Source organism: Durio zibethinus, chromosome 14, assembly GCF_047325235.1.
Source record: "Durio zibethinus cultivar Kanyao isolate XHJ-2024 chromosome 14, ASM4732523v1, whole genome shotgun sequence".
Lineage (NCBI taxonomy): Eukaryota > Viridiplantae > Streptophyta > Magnoliopsida > Malvales > Malvaceae > Durio > Durio zibethinus.
In genome coordinates, this window is record NC_143175.1 from 24,674,883 (window position 1) to 24,696,480 (window position 21,598).

Consider the following 21,598-nt stretch of genomic DNA (forward strand, 5'->3'; position numbering starts at 1 on the left):
AATTTTCTAACATCCCTGGGCTGTTAACATCGTTAATGGGGAACGTTCACGGCCACCGCAAGAACCGTAACAATCACATTCACTCTAGCTCTTACCCAACGTCTATTCCGCCTTATTACAAATACGGTCCACCTCCCCAACCCCAAGTCCCAACCCCAGATGGCTCTCTCTTTACCTTATACTAATGACGACTCCAGTCTTCGAGCCCTTGCCGGTCAGGCTGAGGGCTTTGGTCGCTTCGCCATTGGCGGGTTGCTTGCTCCTCTCTACCATGTCACCACTTTAGTAGGTAAAGTTACAACTTTAATGTGGTTGTTTGTTGGAGTTATATTTGAAGAAAAATAGTTTTTTGGCTCCTTGGGGAAACTCTTGAAGTTTTGTTTGGAAGGTTGTGCTTAGATTTCCATTTGTTTGTGTATGAAATATGGTTTTAAAGTTAAATTGAAGCCTCATTTAGCTTGATTGTTTGAATTTCAGATTAAATATAGTGAGAAATCTTTTATGTATGTAAATTGACTCTGGACTACCTAGTTACTTGTGTGAAATTAAAATTATTTTTGATGTGTGATTGTAGATGATGGGGCGGGATCATTGCGTGATGGTTGTTGTAGAAAAGAGCCCCCCTGGATTGTCTTTGAAGTTTCTGGAACCATCAACCTTTCATCTTACTTGAAGGTGTCATCTTACAAGACCATTGATGGACGTGGCCAAAGGATAAAACTCACGGGGAAGGGTTTGAGGGTGAAGGAATGTGAATGTTACAATATGCAATCTGGAATTTGAAGGTGGTAGAGAATCGCGTGACGATGGGATTCAAATAAAACCCAACTCCAAACACAAATGGATAGATCGTTGCAGCCTTCGTGATTATGGTGATGGATTGATAGATATCACTCGAGAAAGCACAGACATTACTGTTTCTAGGTATGGTTTATTATATTCAGGAAAGTAATTAATCATCGTTTGGGATTAGGTTAAAAAGTTACACTAATTGATATCATTACCTAGGTTCTCAGGTGTCACTTTTCACAGCATGACAAGACGATGCTTATTGGAGCAGACCCCTCTAATGCCAGTGATAGGTGTATCCAAGTAACCATTCACCATTGCTTTTTTGATGGGACTCGGCTACAGCATCCTCGTGTTACATTTGGGAAGGTACGTTTGTACAATAACGACACTAGAAACAGGGGCATTTATGCTGTTTGTGCCAATGTGGAATCCCAGGTGACACTTGTTTTTTTGCTTTCATTATTTCAACCTCTTATGTGTTACTTGGAAAAAGATAACAGTTTTATTTACCATTTGACATCAGATATACTCTCAACGCAATATATATGAAGCAGGGCAGAAGAAGGTGGCTTTCAAGTACCTTACTGAAAAGGCATCTCATCTTGATTTGCTTGTATTTCTGAAATCTTTTATTTTTCCGAAAATACTCAATTTATCCATATCCATATTGGCATATAGCCATTGATGGTTAACTGATAGAAAACATCGGTCGATGTATTGGTTATACAGGTTACTGACACGGATGAGGCTTGCAGTGGCTGCATAAAGTCGGAAGGGGATTTGCTTATAGCAGGAACCCAAGCAGGGTTGATGACTGAGAATGTTATGTCCAACTTGTTTCATCCAAGTGAATACTACTCTAAATGGACAGTGGAAGCTCCGACAGATGCCCTTAAACATGTTATTCAGCACCATACAGGATGGCAGTCTGTTCCTCGACCGGCTGAAATAGCCTCGTAGCTTCTTCTCTGCTGCAATAACCTTAGTATCCTACTGCAAATGTAGTTGTATGGCATAAATAGAATCCATAATATATTTTCTTACAATGATAGGACATAATGATAGTAACTTCTATAAAATATTATGTTACAATAATTTATATATGGTCTTCTAGCTTTTCTTTTAGGAGGATATGTTCTGTAGAACATATATAGCTATTATAGGATCGCAATTGGCTACAATTCTGTATGAGTTTGGAAGTTCAAACAGAGCCGCCAAAGTTGGATTATTAAAAATAAAAAAAAAAAATTCAAGAGAATGAATAATTAGGGTTGAAATTGAAATCTCCCCAGACAAATAAAATGTTACGCTGTTGCTTGCGACCCGGCATTTTAAAGGTCATGTAATTTTGAAAAATTTTAAAAATTATGCACACTGACAATTTTGAAATCAGCTCATTCGAATCTTCTTTTCTGTTTTTCACTGTATCAGAGGCAGTTTTTATTTGACTGGCAATTTCTACTCAGCGGAAATTTCATACTTTCACCTTTGATGTAATTTTTTTTTTTTGTCTTACTCTAAAATTTCATCCAAAGTCCAGCGGTTCAGCTAGCGTTTTATTAGTAGTTCATTCGACTATTGGCAGTTTTGATAAAAGATTTTGACACAAACGAAATTATATGCTCAGTTGTAAATAAACAGATGAGGAACGGCTATCATGTAAATAACACATAAAGAAGCCGTTAAAACTTAAAAGATCGTTATGACTACCACAAAAAGGTCGTCGATTTTTTATAATTACAAAAGATCCACAAATTTTTTCATACATTTAAAAAAACAAAAATCTACGCTCGTAACGGTGACCTTATGTGCCATCTATGGTGAGATGACGTGGAAGAAGACGTTGATGAAGTTCCGGAACTAACTGTCCCAAAGAACAAATCCGACAAGTATTTCCCTACATCTTCTGGGGAAAATCTGACAATCACGCCCCTTTCATCTCCAACTGTTGATTTATGCGTATCGTAAAACTCCCGATATACGGCGTCAAGTTTTCTCCCGATTGAATCTTTAATCTTGTCTCGTAACTTTGGGTCGGGTACGACGCAAGAGCTCTGCTTCCAGTACGCATCTTCAAAGCTTGAATTAAATTTCCTGAAATTTTCTTTAATTTCCCCCGGTGTCATCGAAGCCGTCGGGTTCTCCGGTAATGCAGCGAATACGTGGCCCCACGCTAACCGCTCGTAATTCGCTGCGAACTGCTTCACCTTAACTTCATGTTTGGCGGTCCATTCCTCACCGAGTAAACACTGGAGATTCGATGTACGGACTCTGGAGATTACTTGGTGGAGATTGTTGGCTAAGAATAGGTATGATAATGAGACATCTTTGTAATGCTTTGCTTTGCCGTCGAGTTTGCAGAGAAGGACGAGGATTAGCCATGCAATGCGGACGGAGATGGCCGGCGACGGAGATTCGTCGGAATCCGGACTGTTGAAGTCAGATCCCTCCAACGATGATTTCGCAGGCGGTGGCCAGTCCGAGACAATGTCAGTGAGGATGTTGCTGTAATCAGCCATGAGAGTGAGGTAATTCATCGAGTAGATCGTTAGAGGATGCACACCGCCGCCTGGAATCATCGCTTTGGACGAGTCCTTTTGGATTGTGGACTCAAAATCCGTCAACAAAGACCGCACTGACTCGCTGAGTCGAATCAGCGAGTTAAGAGCTTGTAATCGGACGGTTAAAGTTGATTCAAAAGAAAAGATCGTTTGAATCTCTCGCCAGTTCTCTGAAATAGCGGTGTACATATCGAGAACACGGAACATTTTCTCCGGTGGCGATTTTTTGGACTTGGCGACGAGTTCGGGGAATCCAAACAGAAGCGAGGCACCTTCTTTTGAAATCTCGGTAAAGCAAGACTCTCTGATGGAATCCGACGAAGCAAAGACGTGATCGCAGAGGATTCTTTCTCCATTGAAAAGCATCCTCATAGAAACTTTCAGGGCTTCTAACCAGTTCCTGATTTTCAAATCCAGTACATCCCAGTCCATTTTATTAACCTGGGACGAGCTTGTTTTTTCGATTCCAAGCTTATAAATACCTTCATCTATAATCGATTTTCGAATAATTTTATAAATTTGTATGCATTCTTTAGCGTACCCGGAAGCAATCATGCAATCCGCTATCAATTTCAGATCGGACATGGCCATAGAAGAAACTTCTTCCACTTCAGAGATGGAATCCCCTGCGGTAGTAATCCCATCGTCCGGTGAACCGTCATCTTCGAAATCGGACATGCTTGATCTCGCGGAGGTCCGTGATGATCGGGTGGAAACCGATTCCGGATCCAAATGAGCCCGGTTCATTGATAAAATCTGGTAGAACTCTTTTTGAAGCCTCTTCATTGCTATTTGCATCAAATGTTGAGCTTGAATGAGCTTTTCCGAACCGGAATCTTCAGTAACTAACAAATGCATGAGTTTTTGAAGCTCGTTAACGGATCTTATAAACAGCATGGCTTCTCTTTTGCTTTGGTAGAAAAGAGAGGTCACTCTAGCGTAAGCAGACGTTTCAGCATCCCACTTCATGATGATAGTAGCCGCCGCATCAATGGTTTGCTCGATCATGGATTCTAAAAATCTACGGCGAGGAATACTGGATTGCGAGGATCTTGAGGGTGACATGGTTTGCCCAGAGTTAGAAAACGACGGCGTTCTGGTGCTGAAGCAAAGGCTCCTCATTCCTTTTCTCGGCATTATTTGAGTTCGTAAAGAGGTAAGTGTTTGAAACTACTTTTGTTCGGTTTTCGCCGGCGGCAGCAGATGACAATAAGAAATTGGAATTTTGAGTTTCAACTGCTTCAGCTTCCTCTTGTTTGGGGAGTCTGTTTGAGTTCAAATGAAGGTGAGAAATATATATAGACGTTGGATGAACGACGCCGTTAATAGCGGTCGTGTTCGTTAAACAATTTTATAGATTATTTTAATTCGGTTTATTTGATAGGGCAAGTAATACAAGTTGACCACTTATTCAAATGTTGAAAAATATTAGTAATTTATTTACATGAATGTTTTGACTCGAGAACTCTAAAGCCCAATATCAAGTCGAGGTAAGCTAAGCTGTGACGATCGACACATTAGATATCAAAACAAAAGCACGTAAGCATATATATCATGAATTTCATCATATGTTCAAAACATAGTCTAATTCAATAATTTTCTTGGAAAAAAAGCCACAAGCTTATGGGGCAAGAAAGAAAACACGTTTAAGAAAAGTATAAAACATTTTTCCCACGTATCTTTTTTTTTTAAAAAAAAATTTGACAATATAACTAAATATATCTCAAATTTTGCCAAAATTTAATTCTCTTCCAATAAATTTTACAAAAGCACTATCACATATAATTTTTGTTATACTATTAACTTATAATTTAAAAATTAATAAAAGTTGAGATTGATTCGGTGGAAAAATTTTATAAAAAAAGTTTTATCTATTTTTAGTTAAAATAAATTAACTTTTTTTGGTATCATGACGGGGATCCACGTCATGGTTTTGATCTCAACCTAATTAATCATAATAATATCAATTTAATTTAGCTTTAAACAAGGGCAAATGCATGCAATTTGAACAAGATTTTCAACTTTTCAATTTCTTTACATGAAATCTTAATGATTTTAAGCTAAGCATACCCTAGAAACATTATTGACTTATAACCCTATATATAGTCCAATTAATGACTTTTTTTTTTAATTTTTAAAATTTCTTCTTCAAACTATCAAACGTGCGGTGCCATTTTGTTGCGACCAAGTCAAATATTAACATCCTAAAAAATAATTAAATTAGTAATATTATTGCTTGAATTATATATTACCAACTAAAGTTGGAAAATAGTGCCATTTGACAAAAAAAAATCGAGCAATCTGAGGCACAATTTTCGTCAATCCTATAGTTCCCAATGCAAGCCGTATGCCTTCATTTATTATTAATTTATTTTCTTGAAGTTGTTAGGGGGAAAAAATTTAGTATAGAGAAAAGATTCTATCTATTACTTAAAAAATTATGTAATTTTTTTTTTACTTTATTAAAAAATAAGTAGTGCACTTTTAATTAAATATATGATTAATTTGTTTAAATTATTTTTAATTAATTTTAATTTGTCTTTATATTTAACTTAAAATTATTAAAATTTTAACCAATAATTTATAATTAATGTTTTGATAAAATAGTAATTATAAAATCGTTTACAATTTTCTTTGTCATGAACAATTAAATATTATTTTAAAGGTATAAAACTGAAATGATCGAATTAATGATGAAAATTTTATAATTAATTAAGTTAAGAGGAGTTGGCAATAATTCTGGGGTCCGGTCTCTAGACTTTTGACCGCTGGGATTGCTATTGCCTCATTTTAATTCCACCTAACCTAAAAATCAGGACGAAATTAAAGACTTTGCAATATATTGTGGACTTTTTGGCATGAAAAAAATCTTAACATTAATTAAACCCATTTTAGTCTTTCAGGACGGCTTTAATTTGTGGCATGGAATAATTTACCAGGTCAACCTCCCGGGCCCTGCTAGGACCATTTAATTTTAATTAGAGCTGTAGTAATTTTTAATTTTTTTAGTTTTTCTTTTATTACTAATATTTGTTTCTCTTATTGTACAATTCCGATTTAATATTGCTGTACAATTATAATTTCAAACGTATGAATCAATAATTAAATTGTGAATATTCATACGTAATTTATGAGATATTATTTATTTTGATTCAAAATTTTTATAAATTTTTTATAAAATATAATTCACAAATTTTAAATTTAAACTTCTATTTAAATATTATAATAAATCTTCAAAATCTTTCGATGTGAGATAAGAGTATTATAAAAAATTTTCGTTAAACTTAATATCCCTATCAAGCTTAACATAAAAGCACTTAGATCTATCCAATCATATCTAATATTAGGCAAATCCAATACAAATCATAGGATCATATTATATATTGAGATTTTATAAATAATTCTTATCATATAATGCTTAACTTTTATATGATTTTAAATGTGACTCTCAAATATAGTTTTCATTGTATAACACTTAATTATTACAAAATTTTAAAAATAATTCTCACGACATAGTATTTAATTTTTGTCCGATTGATAACTGCTCTGATATCATTTATAAAAATTCACACTTAACATACGAAATATTATCTATTTTTATTCGAAAAGAAAGCTAGAAGACAGAAAGTTGCTTCATGAGCCACTCTCCTTAATACGATATCTCTTTAGTAGCAAGAAGAGGGACTACTGGGCTAGGCCGGCAGTTCAACCGCTCGCCCTAAGGCTTCATTGACGAGGAATGAAAGCAAAAGGAGGGGCAGCCCCAGCACTCGAAGGAAAAGCAGAACACAAGGCAAATGGAGATCTTGAAAGACAAAGGAGATAAGAGGGATTGTCCCCAGCCTTTACTTCTTTATCTACGTACGCTATTTTACGATAGGGATGGGGAATAGAAAGGGTTCACAATTTTAACTCACAAAAAGTATTTTATAAATATTTTTATTTAAATCACTATTTATATATCATAATAGATTTATAAAATATTTTAATATAAGATTGAAAATTTACACAAATTAATAATAGAATCAAGAAAAATATTAAGCCAGTTATATATATTTTCCAATTTTCAAGATGTTTATTTTCTTGCTACTCTTTAATTGGATTATTATAACATTAATAAATAAAAATAAAAACTGGTGACTTTGATAGATTTGAACAAAAGATATAAGTAAAAGAGAAATTATTAAATATATAAGAGTGAAGTTTTTAACTTCACATATTATATTAAGATTATGATAAATGTTTTTTATATATTTAAAAAATTAATTTTAAAAAATAAAATACGTTTTATTATTTTAATTTTGATTGTGAAGTTAAAAAATTTTACCATAAATGTATCAAATAATTTCTCAAAAAAAAAAAAAAAACTTACTTAATCAAATCTTGGAAAGATATTGTTGTAATATAAGGCTCCGTTTGATATAAACAAGATTGAAAGGTCTTGGTTGGTTTTAATTAATCAAGTTGACCCTTTTAATATGAAAGATACATATCTAAGAGGACAAACAGAAACCACAAAAATAAATAAATATAATTTTTTGGTCAAATTAACCAAAACAAATGAATTACTAGTCCAATTAAACAATAAAATAGTTTAACTGAATACTAAAAGAGATAACACTGATTTATGTTGATAATGGAGGCATAATTAAAAAAAATACTAATCAATTAGTTTATGATCAATCAAGGGCAGTTTTCATAACTTCTCATCAATTAATTTGATATCTCAACTAAGTATTAACTTAAATAAGATGTTGTGTTAGACAAATTTCTGAAAATTAGATTTAAAAAAATTTAAGTGTATAATATTTGTTTAGGTGTCATTTTAAAAAAAAAATTTAGAAAAATATCATTGTCAATGCCCTGACACCACAAAATAATCGGCAATCACATTAATATCATGACAAAAGAAAATCTATGTGGTTGTCATGAAAATTTCCCTTGACGGTCACTAGCATTACAAAATTAAATATTGCTTAATTTTTGCTTTCAACGTTCAACACTCAAATAATGATTGATTCTAAAGCATACGTTTGTGTAAGAGAAACCATACATGCACATATTTTTAATTAATATTCTTGCGTGTCTGAATCATGTATCTTGTCAAAATTAAATTATTCATTCCCGAATTTACAAGCATTCTCTTTTATGTACACCCATTAAAGTAACATCAATTATTCGTAAACAAACTCTGATCAATCCAATGAACCGATAAAATATACTAATTGGTACCTTTTATATTGAAATTGCAAATAAAAATGGAGGTATTTCATTTATAATTTTTTATTATAAATTTGTTATTATTTAATTCTAATAAATAAATAAAATTTTATTATTTATAAATGTAAATTTTATATTTACTTTTATATGATTTTAAATTATAATATAATAATTATAAATAATTTGCTTAAAAAAAAAAAAAAACTACTCTACTGGCACTGTCTGTAATATGGCTGATAGGGTCGTACGGTTCATGCACGAGCAAGCATTTGCCAACAGAAACTGACAATCGTTTGGTCCTCCTAACCTGAAAAGAAACTTTTGTTTGCTCTGTTGATTTTTTTTTTTTTTCAGTTCAGACTATTAAACTAATTTATCTGTCTTTAGGTTTGCTCTATAAATCTCTTTTATTAGTAAAAGTGATAATGCTTCGTATCGATTTGATTCGATTTATTTAAATATTATATAATATTATAAAATTTTAAAATGTAATTTAAATTTAAATTGAATATTTATACGTTTGAATTAAATTAAATTTTATTAATTTGATTTATAAGTTTTTAAAATTAAAATTAAAATTAAAAATTTTAATATATTTAATTAAAATTTGATATAAAATTATTATTTTTATTTTATTAAAATTAAAATATATATAATTTGGTTAAACTTAATTTTATTTTAAAATTTTCACATTTTAATTTAAAATTTGATCTTAATTTAATATATATTTTTAATATTTAAATTTAATTTAAATCAAATAAAAAATTAATTCAAATCAAATCAAATATTATAATTTCAAATCAATTTTTAATTTTATTTTATTTTTTTATTCCTATTAGCTAGGGTCGTGACCAAGCTTTATGGTAATTTTCTGTCACTTGATTTAAATATTTAATTTTTTTATTTGTACTGGCCAAATAGATATATTTTTTTATAAAAAAAAAGCTATACTTTAAGAAAAAAAATTTTAAAATTTAAAATTTATTAAACATTTATTTTAAAAATAATTACATAAAAATTAAAAATTAAATTTCTTTCACACATTCTTTTAACACCTAATTCCTTAATGAATAATTGAATACGAGTTCAATTTCAAATTCTTAAAACACGTACTAAAGATTATATATTAGCGTTTAATCTTTTTTTCAGGTGACAATTATGGCTACTGCCGCCCTTGCTGTCTTTCAACGCCAAATGAAGGCGACTATGACAATTAGCTCCAAAATATCAGCTGCTGCCATAAAGAGAAAAACCAAATTAGGTAGCCGTCACCACTAACAGGAACGGAAATGAGTTTTGGACGGTGGATTACCCATTTCATACGGAAGTTTCAGACTTTTTCCTTTCGTATGTTCCGAAGAATGATAGGGAGATTTTTTGTGTTTAATTAGGAGTTAAAGGATGTTGAACTACTTTTTACTTGCAAACAGGACCACGGTTTGAAAAATCTACCTCTACACATTTTGGGTATCACATATTCTCATGTGATGTTGATTTCATTGAAGATCATTTACGGGTTGAAGATTTTTCATTGTGATAGATGATTTCTCTCGATATTGGATAATTATTTTAGCATTAAAATATTAGGTGACGGAATTCAAATTTCCAATTGGAAAGTGTTGGATCTTTCTTTAAGCTGGCTGTTTAATTTGCAGGTCACTTTCAGAGACGGATTTACAGTACAGGAAATGAAGGCAATTAACCCCATTGAAGTCCGGTAACTCTTTTTAAATATATTATGATATTAAGTAAAAATTTTAATATTTTTATATTTTACCCTCATTAATTTGAAAAAATATATATAAAAAGAAAGGATTCAAAAATATTATAAAAAATATATTTTTTTTAATTAAAAATTGACTCATTTTAAAAGAAAATAAAGTATTATATGTAAATATTAATAAATTTTGGCTTATAAATAATTATTTCATGTATGTCTCACTTTAGTAAACTTAAATTAAGGAATAAACAGAGCTTTTGACGAACTATTCATGAACATGTGCAGTTTTTGCTCGTTTATATTCGTTTATTAAGTTTAATAAATGATTTTGAACAGCATTTTTATATTCCTTTGTTAAACAAACCAAACATTAATAGAGGTCAGTTCAGTTCATTTATGTTCGTGAATAAGCTCACTTAATATTTGTGAACAAATTTAATTATTAACCTTCAAGTTTTTACTATAGGGATTATTCAATGAGATTTTGTCTAGAAAACGCTTTAAATAATCTTTTTTTTTAGATTATTCATGACATTTTTTATCATAAAATATATTGAATAATCCTTTAAACTCTAAATCTTAAAACTTAAAAATTAAAAATCATTCAAGACGTTTTTGTCAATAACTTTTTGAATAATCATGATTATATGTAACCTAACAAACTTGTAGATATATAATATAACAAAATCTAAATTTTAGAAATAAAAAACTAGTATCAATTTTTAAATTATTAAAAAAGTTAAAAAATATATAAAAGTAACTTGTTGTTGTCCTATTTTTTATTTTCATATCTTATCTTATATCTTAAAAATTATAGAGAAATTAAATTAGTATTTGATTTAAGTTAGTCAAAAATAAATATCATGAGTATGAGAAAGTGAATTTTAAAGAAATATTTGAAATTAAATAAAGTTATATATCTTTTAATATTGACAATGAAAAAAAAATCATACATTTTATACTTATGAAAACTATTTAACTCAATTATATAGTCATAATTTTATTTGAAAAATGACAATATTATGTGTTTGTATTTATTTAATATTTAAAATTTTGATGTATTTAATATTATAAGTTTTTGTTATATTTGTGTCAATTTCTATTTAAACTTTTTATATATTTGATATTGTAAAAATTATTTCAAATTCTTTTATTAAAACTCTATTTTACATTTAGAAAATATTATCTTTATATTAAATAAAAAAATTTAAATAAATATATTATATAATAATTTTACCTCCATAAAAAAAAAAAACTTAAATTTTGGATTCCAAGAGAAAGAATGATTTGTGAGAAAGTGCGATATTCAGAGTTGTTTTTTTTATTTTTAAGATATCGCGTGTTCAGATTCACTTATTTTGTTGGAATAAATTCATATATATTAATTATTAAATAATTATCATAATCTCCTTAACATGTATAATAGTAACTTTTTATTAGTTTTTATTAATAATAAATATCCAAATGACAAATGATTTCTTTAATAGCAAAAAAAGATAAATATTTTATTCGATTATTATTTTTATTTATAAAATATTATCAATAAAAAAATATTAGAGATTAGTTAAAGTATTTATGGTGGTCAAAAATACCTTAAATAATCGCTTTAAATAATCTATTTCATTACTTATAATATTTAAAAGATAAAATATATAAAAAATTTGAAGTAGCTGAGTTTGTTAGAGTATATAGATAATAACCATAAGGTCGTAGGTTTAATATATTTTTTTAGCGTTTATTTTTTATGATTATTTAAGGTATTTATAGTAAAAAAATACCTTAAATAATCTATTCAATTTTTTTATAGATGATTATTTAATAAATATTTTAGCAAAAAATGTTTTAAATAATAAAAAAATTAAACATAATTATTCAATATATTTTTTGGCTAAAAACAGCTTAAATAATCCTAAAAAAAATTGAATAAAATTATTTAAGACATTTTTTATGCAAAACACCATTAATTGTAATATAAAATAAATTTTTTAGCAGTATAAATTTACAACTGATTTGCAATCACTTATAGATATGATTTTCAAAATAGTAATAGCTATTTTCATAATTTTTTTATTATGATCATATTTGAAAATAATGTAATTTTTCATTTAAAATTTTAGAATACCACTAAGAGAGATGAGTTTTTGATTTCAAAATTTTTGAGTACTGCTAAAAGTTTATCACTTTTTTTCAAAATTAAATTATCTTGAATCAAACATTGAAATTAAATAACCAACAATAAAATTTTAAAAAATTTATACATAAATTTTTTTGAATTAAATGACCTTGAAAATTGGATTTGAAAAAATCTAAGTATATAATATTTTTTTAGGCATCATTTAAGGAATTTTTTTAGAAAAATATCATTGTCAATGCCCTTGACACCACAAAATAATCGGCAATCACATTAATGTCATGACAAAAAGAAAATCCACGTGGTTGTCATGAAAATTTCCCTTATGGTCACTAGCATTACAAAATTAAATATTGCTTTATTTTTGCTTTCAAGGTTCAACAACCAAATAATGATGATTTTAAAGTATACGTTTGTGTAAGAGAAACCATATATGCACATATTTTCATTAAAATCACATAACTAATTCCTAAATAAATTATGATCAATCCGATGAACCAATAAAATATACTAATTGCTACCTTAATATTGAAAATTGCAAATAAAAATGGAGGCACGTCATTTATAATTTTGTAATTGCTTAATTATAATAAATAAATAAATAAATAAATAAAAATTCATTATTTATAAATGTAAATTTTATATTTATTTTTATATGATTTTAAATTTTAATTAATTAATTATAATATAATACTTACAAATAATTTGCTTAAAAAAAAAAATCCTCTACTGGCACTGGCAGTGATATAGCTGATAGGGTCGTACGGTTCATGCACGAGCAAGCTTATTCCAACAGACACTGACAATTGTTTGCCCCTCCAAACCTGAAAAGAAACTTTTGTTTGCTCTGTTGAATTTTTTTTTGGTTCAGACTATTAGACCAATATATCTGTCTAGAGGTCTGCTCTACAAATCTGTTCGAGTTTAAGTACCAAGGGTGATAACGATTAAGATGACATCAGATTTAATTCAATTTATTTAAATATTATATAATATTATAAAATTTTAAAATTTAATTCAAAATTAAAAGATTTTATTAATTCGATTTGATTTAATTTATAAATTTTTAAAATTTAATTATTTTATTTTTATTTTACATATTATTTAAATAAATTTTAATAAAATTTTATTTATTTTATTTTAAAATTTTAAAATATATAAATTAAAAAATATATAGTTTGGTTATATTTTATTTTTCTAATTTTTCTTATCTCAATATAAAATTTGATCTTAACTTAATATATATATTTAATATCTAAATTTAATCTAAACTAAATAAAAAATTGATCCAAATCAAATTAAAGATTATGATTTCAAACTAATTTTTGATTTTTTTTCACTACTATTAGTGAAGGTCGTGCCAAAGCAATATGATAATTTTCTGTCACTTAATTAAATCTTTAATTTTTTATTTGTTCTGGCCAAGTAGATAATATATTTTTTTTATATAAAAGAAGTTATACTTTAGGAAAAAAAATTTTAAATTTATTAAATATTATATTTAAAAATTAATTATATAAAATTTAAAATTTGAATTTCTTTCACGGATTCTTTTAACACCTAATTCTTTAATGAGTAATTGAATATGAGTTTGATTCCAAATTCTTAATACACATACCAAAGATTATATATTAGCGGTTAATATTTTTTTCAGGTGCCACCTTTGTTGTGGCCAAATGAAAGCTACTATGATAATGAGTTCCAAAATATCATCTGCTGCCTTAACCAGGAAAAGCAGAGTAGGTAGCTGTCACAACTAACAGGAATGGAAATAAGTTTTCGACGGTGGATCATACATTTCGTACCGAAGTTTCCTACTTTTTCCTTTCGTATGTATTGCAGACTAATGGGGAGATTTGACGTGTTTTATTAGGAGTTAAAGCATGTTGAATTTCTTGCAAACAGGGCCATGGTTTGAAAAATGTACGTCTATAAAATTTGGGTATCCCAATTCCCATGTGATATTGATTTCACTGAAGATCATTTATGGGTTGAAGATTTTTCATTGTGATAGATGATTTCTCCCGATATTTGCAAATTTTTTTAGCAATAAAATATTAGGAGACGGAATTCAAATTTCCAATTAAAAAATATTGGATATTTCTTTAAGTTGGCTGTTTAATTGGCAGGTTAGCCTTAATCACTCGCATGAACGCATTTACACTGAAAGCAATGAGGGCAATTATTCCGCTGAAATCCTATAATCTTTTTTAAATGTATTATGATATTAGATAAAAATTTTAATATTTTTATATTTTACCCCCATTAACTTGAAAAAAGGGAAATAAAAAAGGAAATAATTTAAAATTATGATAAAGTATAGACATATTTTAGTAAAAAATTTTTGACTTATTTTAAAAGAAAAACAAATATTATGTGTAAACATTAATAAATTTTAGCTTATAAATAATTATTTTTAACCTAGTATTACTTTTTTTTTCTCCCATCCATCTATTCTCTTCTCTTTTCCTTTGCATATTTCATTCTTTTATTTATGTGAAATATCATTATATTATTATAAAAGTGTCAAAGTCAAGCATAAAATAATAAAATATTTGTAAAAAAAAAAGTGCAAATTAAAGCTAAACAAATATTGTATAGTAAAATATAAATATTGAGTAAAATATAACTATGACAAAATATTCATGATATAAAAATTTATTTTTAACATATTAAAGTACTTTCTTCTCTTGTTGTTGTTTTTTTTTTTTTTTTATAGTGGTATTGTGATAAGGTATTTTTTTAACATTATTTCTAATTTTTAATAATACGTATTTGATGTAAAATAATATTGTAGAGATGTAACTCAACAAAATCTAAAATTTAGAAAAAACAAGCTAGTAGCAATTTTAAATTTTTTAAAAAAGCTAAAAAAATATAAAAGTAGCTTGTTGTTGTCCTATTTTGTATTTTCATATTTTATGTCTTAAAACAATAGAGAAATTAAATTAGTATTTGATTTAAGTTAGTTAAAGATGAATATCATTAATAAGAGAAAGTGAATTTTAAGGAAATATTTGAAATTGAATAAAGTTATATATCTTTTAATATTGACAATAAAAAAAATCTCAATTTTCTACATATGAAAACTATTTAACTCAATTATAGTATATTTTCATTTGATAAAAGATAATATTATGTGTTTGTGTTTATTTGATATTTAAATTTTTTATATATTTAATATTATAAGTTTTTGTTATATTTGTGTTAATTTCTATTTAAACTTTATATATTTGATATTGTAAAAATTATTTCAAATTTTTTTATTAAAGCTCTGTTTTACAATTAGAAAATATTATCTTTACATAAAATAAAGCTCTGTTTTACAATTAGAAAATATTATCTTTACATAAAATAAAAAATTTTAAGTAAATATATTATATAATAAATTTACCATTTTCAAAAAAAATCTTAAATCCTCCTTTGATCACTTGTCATGATCATATTAAGCTGATAGTTTAAGGTTGGATGAACGGTAAGATTAAAAATAATAATAAAAATTATTACAATTGTAATTAAAAAAATTACTGTAATTACGATTGAAAAAAATTTTAATAAAAAAATTTATGCGAACTTGATTTTATTAAAGTTGATATTTAAATTTAACTAAACATATGATAAGCTTAATCGTAACACACTAAAGATGTGGTGAAATCCAAATAAAGACCAAGTAAGTGGAGGAAAGAGGGGAAGGGGAGGAAAGAGGGTAAAAGCTGACAAAGAACCTGCAAGAATAAAATTTTTATTGTTTTTATAAAATGTTGTAATTTTAAGAGTAAAAAAATGAATTAAAAGGGACAAAAATGTATTACATATTATTTTTTAAAAATAATTATATGAATGATTCCGCTTGTATGAATAATTTTAAAACATTCTGAAATGAGAAATGATATTATAAGTGCTCAAACAGATGATCCAGGAATGGTAATAAGGGGCCAAAAATGGTGCTTATATATCAGCTGCATCCAAACCACAATTCAACTTTTTAGAATTAAAAAAAAAAAAAAAAAAAAAAAAGCTCCGCTCCATGACACCTTGGAAGCGTTTTTGGACACGATCATGCCATCCAATTGGGTAAAATTTGGGTTAATTGGCCCTTAATGGGCCAAAATGTCAGGGTATTTCCAGTTAATTTGAGTTCTCTCTGGAGCTTAATAGATCTAATTGGACCTAATCGAGCCCACTAGGTAATGTACTAATTGGGCATAATTGGACCTTAATGGGCCAAAATCGAACATTTATCGCATTGTACCGTTGCCATCCTATGGTCTAGGGAGCATGAGCCGATTTTGTCCGCGTATCCACCAGAGCACTAAACCAATCCTCGTGCAGTCAGTCGCGCTCTCATAACTAGTTTTCAAGAAAATGACCTATCCATCGTCTCCTCTTTCTGTCTTCAACAAAACGATGAATTGAAGCGTGTTACAGGCTTCCAGCTTCGACTTCAGCTTCACTCCGCCATTCCAACCCTATCAAAACCAAGAACAAGAATATTATTAAAGAAAAGTAAGGAAAAAGGATACTTGATTTCTCGGAAATTAAGATATGAAACAATTATACAAGCAGCCAAGCCTGAACCACAGGCGAGATGAGGAGATCCCATCAACCCAAACACCTCCTTACTCACCCAAATCCTTAAAACACCACAGATCTCTCCCTAGATCCATTAACTATCTCTTCAAAGAACAGCGGCTTCTGTTTATACTCGTCGGCATCTTAATCGGCTCCACTTTTTTCATCCTCCAGCCTACCCTCTCTCGCTTAGGCCCAACGGAGGCCCATTCCTCAATCCCCAGATCTTTCTCCACCGACACCACCGCCTTCGCGGACGACGTTGTCGTTTCCCACACCCAGGACTCCTCCGATTCCAACAGGCCTGTTCATGGCAAGGTGGGGCGGGTCCCTGTTGGGATCGGACGGCGGAGAATGAGGATCGTGGTCACCGGTGGAGCCGGGTTCGTTGGGAGTCATCTTGTTGATAAGTTAATTGGAAGAGGCGATGAAGTGATTGTTATAGATAATTTCTTCACTGGGAGGAAAGAGAATGTGGTTCATCTTTTCGGGAATCCGAGGTTCGAACTTATTCGACATGACGTTGTTGAGCCAATTCTCTTAGAAGTGGATCAGATCTATCATTTAGCTTGCCCTGCTTCTCCCGTTCATTATAAGTACAATCCTGTCAAGACCATCATATCCTTTTGTTTGTTTCTTTGTGTTTGTCAATATTATTGTTTTGGATTGAATGCGTTTTTGTGTTTGGTTGAATGATGTTCATCGGAGATCCTTGACTTGTTGAGTTTACAAGACAAATGTGATGGGTACTCTTAATATGTTGGGGCTTGCAAAGAGAGTTGGGGCGAGGTTTTTGCTCACGAGCACGAGTGAGGTTTATGGTGATCCGCTTCAGCATCCGCAGAAAGAAACCTATTGGGGAAATGTCAATCCAATTGGTAAGAAGCTAGCAATAGTGCAACAATATTCCCTATTGGTTGCTTGTTTCTCTGTTTTGTACGACAACAACAACAACAAAGTAAGCCTTATATCCCATAATTGTTTCTTTGTTTTATGTTGTCTAATATTAATGTTTGGGTTGAATGTGGTTAGGCGAGAGGAGTTGCTATGATGAAGGAAAAAGGACGGCTGAAACCTTAACTATGGATTATCATCGAGGTGCAGGTGTTGAGGTATGGTTTTTTGGATATTTACTTGTACGTGAACAATGCCAGCATGATTGATTTATGTACAAGATAATGGGATATTGAGCACCTGCTCTAGAAATTGTCATGTTGTAATATTTACAGCAATGTCTGCTTTTAATAATCCCATGGCTTTGACAGTCCTGTTGGTTGTCCTTTTACTGGTATCTTAGAATCTGAGTAATACGTTTATTCTGTAGTGTGATGGTGTGTTATTACCTTGAAGTATTGTGGCCTTTGATGCTTAATTAGGGTGAGAAATCGTGTGATAGGTTAATTTGTTTATATATCCAAAAATTGGGCCATTAGTTCTTCCTTAAGTATTCTAAAAACTGACACTTGATGAAAGGTAGTGTAATATGACATGGATAATCACGGAATTTGTAGTAAATAAAATTTCATTGCCCACAAGCAAACCAGTCAACTAGAGGAAAAGGTTGGAGCTGAATTTACAATTTCCTTGTAGTAATTTGCTAAAAGAATATGTTGAGTCTAGCTTACAAATCCTTTTCAGTAATGTGGTAAACTAATGTGTTAATGTCTTCAAAAATGTATATAAAACTCACAACAGTAGTGAATCATTAAGGTTAGCCAGGTCCTCTTTTGGTCAAGTCAGTTGCAACTTCGAACTGACCATCTGATGCTTAGCCAAAACCTAAAAGATTAACTTTCATTTGACCATGAATTGGATCTGCATCGTATTACAATTTACTGCCTTGTGGTTCCTGTGTACTAGACAAGTTTTTTATGTGAATATTATTAATAATGTATTTGAAGGGGAGATAAAAAAGATCATCTGTCATATGAAAGATCTTCTACATGTGATGATCAAATGATGATACTTGCTATTTGCAGGTGCGAATTGCTCGTATTTTCAATACTTATGGGCCTCGCATGTGCTTGGATGATGGACGTGTTGTTAGCAATTTTGTTGCTCAGGTTATTCATCCTTCTAATATTTTGTAGCATTCATTTACAGAATTCAGTTGATATGTGGATTATACAACATTTTCTAATAACCACAGCTTTGTTTTTCAGGCAATCCGTAAGCAACCGATGACTGTTTATGGTGATGGCAAACAAACACGAAGCTTCCAATATGTTTCTGATTTGGTATGACTGGTTATTATCTTATGTACTTTTCCTATGCTGCTTTTTTCTTGGTGGCTTCTGCAAATGTAGAATGAGTTAAGCATTTATATTGGTATTTGAATTGTGAAAACTGGAGAGAAGAGTGAAGTGGAAAGAAGTTCGATTATTTTTCTCATTTGGATTAGAGTGAGGAAGTAAAAACTAGTTATATGATTTCTTTTATTCTAAAAGTTAAAAGAGTCAGACAAGTTGGAAGTCAAGAACATTTGAATACATACAATTGAACATAATTTCATACTGGAGCTCATCAATGACAGGTGGATGGCCTTGTTGCTTTAATGGAAGGGGAGCGCATAGGGCCTTTTAATCTGGGCAACCCAGGAGAGTTCACTATGCTTGAATTGGCCGAGGTTTGTCTTCTTGAATGCATTTTGCTTTCTGTTAAGTTTCTCTAAATCTTAGAATTCATAGAGGCCTTCCAAATTCATTTTCCTCCTAACCTTCAGGTTGTCAAAGAAACAATTGATCCAAGTGCAACAATAGAATATAAACCAAATACTGCAGATGACCCACATATGAGGAAACCGGATATCAGCAAAGCAAAGGAGCTGCTGAACTGGGAGCCAAAAGTCTCCTTGAGAGAGGGGTTGCCTCTTATGGTGAGCGATTTCCGGAATCGCATTTTGAATGAAGATGAAGGAAAAGGAGCTTAGATGAAAAAGAAATAGCAAAACAAATATGTATAGTGTGAAGAGCATCTGTATTTTGTCAATTCATTTATTGTTATCATCCATGTTCTACATTACCTGAAAATTTAGCAGTTCAACCCATCAATAGGAAGATCTGTTGTCCTTTCCTTTTATGTTAACCAGTTCTAATTGTTCACATCTACACTGTGCATTTGTTTGCACATAGTCAAGTTTTGTATTGACTGATTCCTAAAGCTCCCTTGCCCTAAATGGACTTATCACTCAGTAGTGGATACTATCAGTTTTAGGGGGCTATTGTGAGGTGAATGGCAGCAATTGCTTAATTAGATCATGTAATGCTTTTTAGTCTTTGCCCTTTGGTGGTCTGAGAGAAGTTGAATGTTCATCTTGATGCTGATTGCTATAGCTTCTAAAGGCATTAATGCCCTTTCAGAGGCTTCACTTGGGCTTTGATTGGGTTGATTCGCTCATCTGTAAGTTATTCTTTCTTCTAAGTTCTAGCAATAAGAATAGCTTTATTTTTCATATTTTCCCGCCTTTCAGTTTCTTGTTTTTTCATTTCGTGGAAGGTAAAAAAAAAAAAAAAAAATCATAAGGGGTAGAAGGGGATGGGCTAACGGATTTGGGTCACGAGATGGTTGTCTCAAAGGCAGGTTAGGAGTTCACTTAAATATTTCTAGTCCATGACATGCCGAAAAGACAGTAACCCTTCATTTGGGCCTCAATTGTGTCAGTCTAGTCCAAATCTGAAGTACTTATAGCCACCGAATGGGATAAAGACGAGTTCCTTTTGGTGTTTTTCTTTGGAAAATTGGAATAAAAATTGCATGGTGTTAGACAGGAACACTTGGGTCGGGGACCATTGAATAAAGCGTAAGTTAAAAGTTAGTGTGCGCAACCTTTCTCATCTGACAAATTTCCTCAGGGTTTTTATTTTTCAATCAAAATTGGGTAATAATTAGTTTTTTTCTCTTCTAAAAAGCGCAATAGCTGTTCGACCGACACCCATTCTTTGCACACTAAAAAACGATGTACAATAATAGCTGAAGTGCATATGTCGAACACAAAGAAAAGAACAGGCCATCTTCCTATGTACCTAAATTTGCTTGCATTGCTTATGCCCAGCGCCCCTTTTTTCTTGATTAAAAAGGCCTCTTACACCACCAAATCTTTTCTATAGGACAATTGTAATTCGGGCCATACTCTTCTTGGAAGGCATCCATATATATAAATATATCCCAAAAGTTCACAGAAGATCATCGACTCTTTAAAAACGTAATTGGAATGATAAGAATTATCAAGTTGAACCAATTAAGGCTTGCCATCACCATAAGAAATTGCGGCAAATAGGATTTTGTTGGCTTACAACTTTCACAATCTCCCCCACTTCCTATTTGTTATGGAATGTCGTGATTGCTTTGAACTTCGAAGTCGATAAAAGATGGGCGTTAGGTGCAAAATTCCATTCCACTAACAAAAGTCACAGTAAAGGAAAGGAGAAATAAGTTGGTCAATATATGAAAACTCTCGACTTGGTCCAAAGCCAAAGGGGTTGGCATTTGGCAATTAGGATGTAAAAAGGAGGAAAAGAAAAAGAAAAGCCATTTCGAAGCATCTGATTCCACTAGGTTTGTGAAGGAGAATTTGAGTTAAAAAAGTGGCTTGTGTCTTATCCA

At 30.3% G+C, this 21,598-nt stretch overlaps 2 protein-coding genes and 1 pseudogene across 3 annotated transcripts; 2 read left to right on the top strand and 1 right to left on the bottom strand.

The window, feature by feature from the left end:
* The first annotated feature begins 35 nt into the window (after window positions 1–35).
* LOC111295538 (putative pectate lyase 4) lies at window positions 36–2,289 on the top strand. The gene is made up of 9 exons (XM_089743008.1): window positions 36–100; window positions 198–289; window positions 575–733; window positions 786–924; window positions 1,017–1,227; window positions 1,316–1,405; window positions 1,522–1,748; window positions 1,936–2,011; window positions 2,224–2,289. Exons 1-9 carry the CDS (start codon window positions 36–38, stop codon window positions 2,287–2,289), a joined length of 1,125 nt encoding a protein of 374 aa, XP_089599134.1.
* Window positions 2,290–2,499: 210 nt separating this feature from the next.
* Window positions 2,500–4,707, bottom strand: LOC111295536 (exocyst complex component EXO70H1 pseudogene; annotated as a pseudogene). Its single transcript, XR_016327850.1, has one exon. The product of XR_016327850.1 is annotated as an exocyst complex component EXO70H1 pseudogene (transcript).
* An 11,988-nt stretch (window positions 4,708–16,695) lies between these two features.
* On the top strand, window positions 16,696–20,273 carry LOC111293666 (UDP-glucuronic acid decarboxylase 1-like). The gene is made up of 7 exons (XM_022886518.2): window positions 16,696–17,614; window positions 17,727–17,874; window positions 18,029–18,108; window positions 18,976–19,059; window positions 19,159–19,233; window positions 19,530–19,622; window positions 19,719–20,273. The coding sequence occupies exons 1-7, from the start codon at window positions 16,970–16,972 to the stop codon at window positions 19,923–19,925; spliced, it is 1,332 nt and encodes a 443-aa protein (XP_022742253.2). The 5' UTR covers window positions 16,696–16,969; the 3' UTR covers window positions 19,926–20,273.
* The last annotated feature ends 1,325 nt before the right edge of the window (window positions 20,274–21,598 follow it).